Genomic DNA, 6,999 nt, shown 5'->3' on the forward strand with positions numbered 1-6,999 from the left:
TTAACAAAAGGTGTAACTACATTAACTAAAAGTATTCATAATTAGCCTCCAAAGCTGTAACTATTCATACAAATAATTGTCTAAACATCTGGAATCGAGGCTTGAATGTTATTGTGTTATATATGTTGTTACACTCAAAGTAGACTCAAATCAAGCATGCATGTCCATCTTTCATTTATTTGTTTAAAGCACACACTCTTTTGTTGTTGGGAAGTTTTTGCCTGATTTGGCAAAATTATCGTTGATGCTTGAAATATGTGATGGAGATGTCCACCTTAGGATCACGGGAGACTTAGAATCCATAACCTTTAGCATAGTGGACATTTGTAAAGTTTTTTGCTAATGTTTTATGATGAAAGAAAATAGACAAATTGCAAATTTGGTCCTTGTAGTTTGTAAAAAATTGAGACTTTGGTTCAAAATATTTTGGAGTTGCACCACTTGTCCAAAAAGTTCATTGTGTTGCAAGTTTGGTCCAAAATTCTTTGAAAGCATTTAAAATGATGAATTTGCCCTTTTAATTTAGTTTTTATTATTATTTTATTTTTTTACATTTAAAAAAAAAGAAAATATCATGTTCTCTCTCTCTCTCTCTCTCTCTCCATATACAAGTCCATACACACAAACATACACACACACACACACATAGAAAGACGAAGCAACGTTAATGGCGATCGATTCATCATCGAAACCATTAGCTGATGAGACTTACATATTCATCCCGAAAGAGTGGGGGGAAGCAACAGACATCATTGCTTATTATTCAATCACTTATCCCCCTTTGAAACACCTCATCCATCTACATGTTGCAAGTCCACCACTACTGTCGTGGGCGTCTACCACTTTTGCCTCCTCTATGTCTAAAGTCATCACCCCTCACCCCTTGTTCCAAACTCTTACCGTCCATCTTTCTCATCTACCATCAGTAGCGAACATACAAAAAAACCCAATCGGAAAGCTCGATCAAATCTCTCTCACTAGAAATGTCGTCACTAATGGTGTTCCAAACTTTAATCGATTCTCTCTCACTAGAGATGTTGCTGAGGAGATCAAGACTAAGTTACATGTGGAGGGGTTTTCCAGGTTTTATTTTCTATTTGTGTCCATCCCTTCTAGATTTGATGACGCAGGTCCAAGGGTTCGATTTGGGGGGGTTTAAGTTAATAAGGTTTGATTTCATGGTGCTTTCAGATTTATGGATTGAATTTGATTTCATGTTTATTTTGATTACATGTATCATGTAGAAAAATCAATTCTTTGGTTTACTTGATTATGGTTTCAGGTCATCAAATATGATTTGAGGTCCATCAGGTTATATTTTAATGGGAGTGAAAACCCGACCTAATTACTGAAGAAGATGGTTGCAAAGCAACATGGGAAATCCCTTTCCCTTTGTGGGATTTTGATGGAGGATTGAAATTTAGAAATAGAAGCGAGAGCAATAGCTGGATTTTTTGATTAAGATAGAGATATCTCCTTCGCTTCCTAAGTTGTTGGTGTGGTCCAAAAAGAAAAATAAAGATTAGTGGGTGGATTTTCTAAAATCGAGCACATATGTTTGAGTTCGTTTCCTCCATCTGGTGATTTTCAAAAATCGATAGTTCTTGAACAAACCCAAAAAATCATCTTGAGTGTGTGCGTGTTTGTTAAAGAGAAAACCCAGAAAATAAAGTATGTGATTCAAATTTTGTGTTCTTAAGTGTGCGTGTATATGCGTGTGTGTTGAAGAGCAAACCCAAAAAATAAAGTATGTGATTCAAATTTTGTGTTCTTAAGTGTGTGTGTATGTTGAACAAACCCATAAATTCTTCATCTAATGGTTTGAGAGAGAGAGAGAGAGAGAGAGAGAGAGAGAGAGAGAGAGAGAGAGAGATGGGGTGGGTTGTATATTTTTATTTTTAAATTTAAAAATAGTGAAGTAAATAGAAAGAAAATAAAAAAAAAATAAAAATGGCAACAAAATCATTCCACTTCCAAGTTTGAGACGAACCAAATTGTAACAAAATAAACTTATGACAAAATTGCAAAAGTGGTCCCTGTGGTATGCAAAATTTTGGGGTTTTAGTCCAAACAGTGACTTTTTTGGATTCGTGGTCCTTTTGGAGTGGTTTGTATGTGAAAATGGTCCCTCCGAAAATTGAAATGACTATAATACCCTTGGGGTATTTATTTTTCATTTTTCTTTCATTATTCTTAAAATTTAATATTTATTTATTTATTTTAGCAATTAAAAAAATAAAAAGGGCCCACCTCTCTCTCTCTCTCTCTCAAACTCAAGCAGAAAACGGAGGCTGTTACCCTCTGTTCCAGCCATGTTTCTTTCTTCTTTCTCGATGACAAGCAAGCCAAACAATTACCGATACATGGTTTTGCTACCTTCCTCCTCTTTTTTCACTTCTCTGGACTTGGAGGAATCGTCTTCACCACCGATCATCCATATCGTCGGCATCCAAACCCACCGGATTTCTATAGGTAAAAAAACACCAGTTCTTACCAACATCCTCGTCTCCTTCCCCTCTCTCTCATATAATATATTTATGGAGGTAAAATCGCATAGAACATTGGCACACAAATCACCGGGAATGGGAGAATGGAGGTTTGATTTTGGGTAACTGCATCGAGAAATTAATCACTTTGGTAACCAGGGTAAAGAACATGGAAGAAGATGGATACTCCCTTCATCATCATCGACCATCGATCACATGCTTCTGCTCTAAGGTATCTTCTCCACTTTTAGGATTTCAGACACCTAATCTTTCTCATCGTTTCCCATCTAATCATCCTCAATCCAAGGGTTTTTGGAAGAAGCTGGATAACCCCCTCTTATCATAAACATCGATCACAAACCACTCATTCGCAAACTCCTATCGATCCGGATCCACTTTTCTGAATCCCTACATAAACATCAACCACCGGATTAGATCATCTAAGGAAGAATCGTTGAAGTCGATACCTTTCAGATGAACGAGAGATAGAGAATATGAAGAATGTGGATTTCGTTTTTGGTGGGGATTTGGCGATGGCTGATCGGAAGAAAAAGAGGCACGAAATCAATAGCAAACAAGCAACCCTCTTCAATGATTGATTGGTTTGAGGAAGGAGATGAGCGATGCAGAAAGGCTGCTCGCGCAGTTCCTAATCCATTGTTTCTTCTGCCTCGGAAGTGATATGCGAGGGTGAAGGGTTAGACGGGGGCTGCAGCGGATCTCGATGGTGTTTACTCAATCGAAAGAAGAAGAAAATGGGTCTTCGATTCCTTGACTGACCAAAGGGAAGAAGATGAGCAGAAGCAACCATTTCAAAAAGATGGATCAATAAGCAGAGGTAGAGATGTATAGCTGATCTCTGGGGAGTCCTCGTGATTTCCTTTCTCGTCTTCAGCAGTAGAACACAAAGAAAGAGTTGGTGTTCGTCAGGAAGAAGGGGAAAAACGAGAGAGAGAGAGAGAGAGAGAGAGAGAGAGAGGTGGGCCCTTTTTATTTTTTTAATTGCTAAAATAAATAAATAAATATTAAATTTTAAGAATAATGAAAGAAAAATGAAAAATAAATACCCCAAGGGTATTATAGTCATTTCAATTTTCGGAGGAACCATTTTCACATACAAACCACTCCAAAAGGACCACGAATCAAAAAAAGTCACTGTTTGGACTTGTTTCCTGAAAAAATGCAAACCACAGGGACTATTTTTGCAGTTTTGTCTAAACTTATTAACCCAATGGTACAACTTCAAAACAGTTTAGACCAAAGTCTTAATTTTTGACAAACTATGGGGACCAAATTTGCAATTCTATCAAGAAAATAAAATAAAACTTTGTGAAAGAAGATATTTGTGGATGCTCTAATAAAATACACTTTCGGTTTCAAGTTTCATATGACTCCCAATGTACGACTTCCAAAAAAGTGGTCCTCACATATATTAACACAGTGCTACACAATGCTTCTTCGTGGAATCATTTTTTGTTAAATCACACAAATACACACACACAAACAAACACACACTTCGTCTCCTCCGGTTCTGGTTCATATTTAGCTCACTTTAGAAGAAGAAATTCAGGTGAAAATTCGACATTTTATGTTCATAAAATCATGGAATCTAACGAAGTAATCGCACCATTCATCATGAAAACTTATCAGATGGTCAACGATTCTTCCATAGATGATCTAATCCGGTGGGGAAACTCCAACAACAGCTTCATCGTCGTTGACTCTTTAGCTTTCTCACAACGCCTCTTACCTGCTTACTTTAAGCACAATAATTTCTCCAGTTTCATTCGCCAACTCAATACTTACGTAAGCAATTGAAATACCTTTTAGTTCATATTTAATTAAATTGTTTGTATTTCTGATTTATTTGTGATCGATGTTTATGTAGGGATTCAGAAAAGTGGATCCGGATCGATGGGAGTTTGCGAGCGAGTGGTTTTTGAGAGGGCAGGTGCATTTATTGAAGAACATTGGGAGGAAGAGGCAAGTGAACAGTTGTAGGGGGAAATATTCGGGGAATATGCGAGGAGATGATGAGGAGGAAGAAGAAGAGATGGTTATGGAGATTGCGAGGTTAAAACAGGAGCAGAAGGCACTAGAAGAGGAGCTCGTTGGGATGAACAGGAGACTTGAGGCGACGGAGCGGCGGCCGGAGCAAATGATGGCGTTGCTTTGTAAAGTCGCTGAAGATCCAGAGATTTTATCACGTATGATGCTTGAGAAGGTTCAGCGATCTAAACGACTGGTGGATAAAAAGAGGCAACGACGATTACTCACTCCTCCGACGTCGCTGCCGTCATCGTCGAGTTTCCAGATATCAAATTCGATTAAACGCGAGGAGGATTACGGCTGCCAGAGGGTTGGCGGAGACGTAGTTTCATCATCGGAAGGATATTACAGTAACGAGCAGTTATGGAGATCACCGCCGTCTCCTGTTTCTCCGTCGACTGTTTGGCTGTGGAATAAGGACACCCGTAGCGCCGGCGATGACGGTGTTTGTTTTCCCGTCGTATCAGAGCCTATGAACGGAAGTAACAGGTACTCAAACCATACGGGTGGTGGTGGTGGTAATAACGTTTACTTTGGCGACGGATCAACGGATCCCGACGTTCGACCTCCACCACCGCCGTATCCATTTTCCCTCCTCGGCGGCGGTTTTTAAATTTAGTGTAATTTGTTATTTGTCAGCGATTAGTAAATCTGAAATTCTGAATTATATCATATTTGGTATTTTGTGTAGTTATAGAAAATCCTTAAAAAGTTTTCATCATCGAAAAATAACAAACAAAATTCCTTTCGGAAAACATAATAATTTTATGCTTTTTTTTTCTACAAAAATATCGATCAAGTCTTCAAACCGTCAAATGTAAAATGTTATTAAGATTTTAGTATTTACATAGAGATCATATTCATACTAAATATGATCAAGAAAAAGAAAAAAAAAACTAAATATGATCAAGATTCTCTAAATCTATTTAATTCTGCAAACTTTATGATTTGCTACATAATATTTAATTTTTATGTAATTTTGGCAACATTTCACAAATTGTCCAAATTCTTTTTCAACTTTTTCTTAAAATAGTCATTATGAAACTTTTATTTGCATAAATGGTCCTTATGGAGCAAAGCTTGCACGTCTGTGGTCCTTTTGGAGAAAACTTCATACGAAAATGGTCTATTTGGAAAAACATAAATTGTCCTTTTTGATTAATTTTGTTAAAGTTTTCAGTTAAGTCTATATGAAATTACTTTTTTGTCCTTATTTTTTATTTTAATTATTATTATTTTGTTATTTAAAAAAGAAATAAAACATTCTTCATTTCTCTTCGCGCCTTCTCTCTTTCTCTCTTCCCTATCACCTCCATTGTCATATTTGCTCCTTCAAACAACCATAACAACACCACCACCACTCCTACTCTAATGCAGTCTCTCACCTCCCTAGTATGTCTTATCATCGTCACCACATCTACGTCATCAATCACCGATCAATCTCCGCTTCGACGACTTCTCCTCCTCGACTTCTACAACCAAAATAAAAAGTAAAATCCTAAACTACAAATGAAAATCAACATGAAAAACAAAATTCAAGAACCAGATCGGATTAAATACCCTAAACCAAAATCAAAATCTATTATCTGGGTGAGAATGAATTTTGGGTATATAGAGAATTTAGAGAGATAAATCAAAGTTTTCATATTCATAAACCGATTGATCGGTAGTGGAGGGTGCCCAAAGCGATCGATAGTGGATGGAAGAGTGCATATCGATGATGGTTGTTTTTCATTTATAATGGTCAACGCTGGGGGTTGCCATAGTGTTTCAAGAAGTTAGGGATGGATATGGTCTCTATTGCAGGTTTACTTCAAGAAGGTAATCTATGCAGACTACCTTCTTCCCTTCGATGTATACGCCCGACCACACCCACCCCCTTCCAAACGGTTGGAAATCTACAAACATCACCCTTATGTAGCCCCTTCACAGACCATTCCCACCTTCTACCACCACTAATCATCCTTATTTCCACCACCACGGTCGACATCACCATTACAGCCTCACATACCACACCGCTAACCACCAAACGTGCACCATCTATTTTGAAATTAAAAAAAGAATAAAGTAAGAGCATATGGAGATAGAAGAAGCAATGATGGAGATGTTGGTAGTCGATGGCAACAAAGTAGATCGACAACCATAGTTGGTGGCGATGGAGGCACATCTAGGGGGGATAAAAGGAAGAGAAGATTTGGAGGATGAATGAGTTCATCGGAAGCCTCCAAATGATCATTATGGATCTGTGTGTGGAGAGAGAGAGAGAGAGAGAGAGAGAGAGAGAGAGAGAGAGAGAGAGAGAGAGAGAGAGAGAGAGAGAGAGAGAGAGAGAGAGGAGAGAGAGAGAGTGAGAGAGAGAGAGAGAGAGTATTATAAAAGAGGTGCAATATGGTCTTTTCATCTATATTTTACAGAAAAAGTAACGATGTTAATCATAAAAACCACTAATATACGTGATGTTTGC

The 6,999-nt window shown here is 37.7% G+C and overlaps 1 protein-coding gene across 1 annotated transcript; it reads left to right on the forward strand.

The window, feature by feature from the left end:
- Nucleotides 1-3,944: 3,944 nt before the first annotated feature.
- HSFC1 (heat shock transcription factor C1) lies at nucleotides 3,945-5,216 on the forward strand. Its single transcript, XM_079010859.1, has 2 exons — nucleotides 3,945-4,292; nucleotides 4,375-5,216. Exons 1-2 carry the CDS (start codon nucleotides 4,089-4,091, stop codon nucleotides 5,146-5,148), a joined length of 978 nt encoding a protein of 325 aa, XP_078866985.1. The 5' UTR covers nucleotides 3,945-4,088; the 3' UTR covers nucleotides 5,149-5,216.
- The last annotated feature ends 1,783 nt before the right edge of the window (nucleotides 5,217-6,999 follow it).

The sequence above is a fragment of the Lactuca serriola genome, chromosome 7 (assembly GCF_051521515.1).
Source record: "Lactuca serriola cultivar US96UC23 chromosome 7, Lser_US96UC23_V15, whole genome shotgun sequence".
Classification (NCBI taxonomy): Eukaryota; Viridiplantae; Streptophyta; class Magnoliopsida; order Asterales; family Asteraceae; genus Lactuca; species Lactuca serriola.

Coding starts and splice junctions, on each gene's coding strand:
- HSFC1 (XM_079010859.1), top strand. CDS start 4,089: ATGGAATCTAACGAAGTAATCGCACCATTCATCATGAAAACTTATCAG. Junction 4,293..4,374: donor TTCGCCAACTCAATACTTAC/GTAAGCAATTGA, acceptor ATGTTTATGTAG/GGATTCAGAAAAGTGGATCC.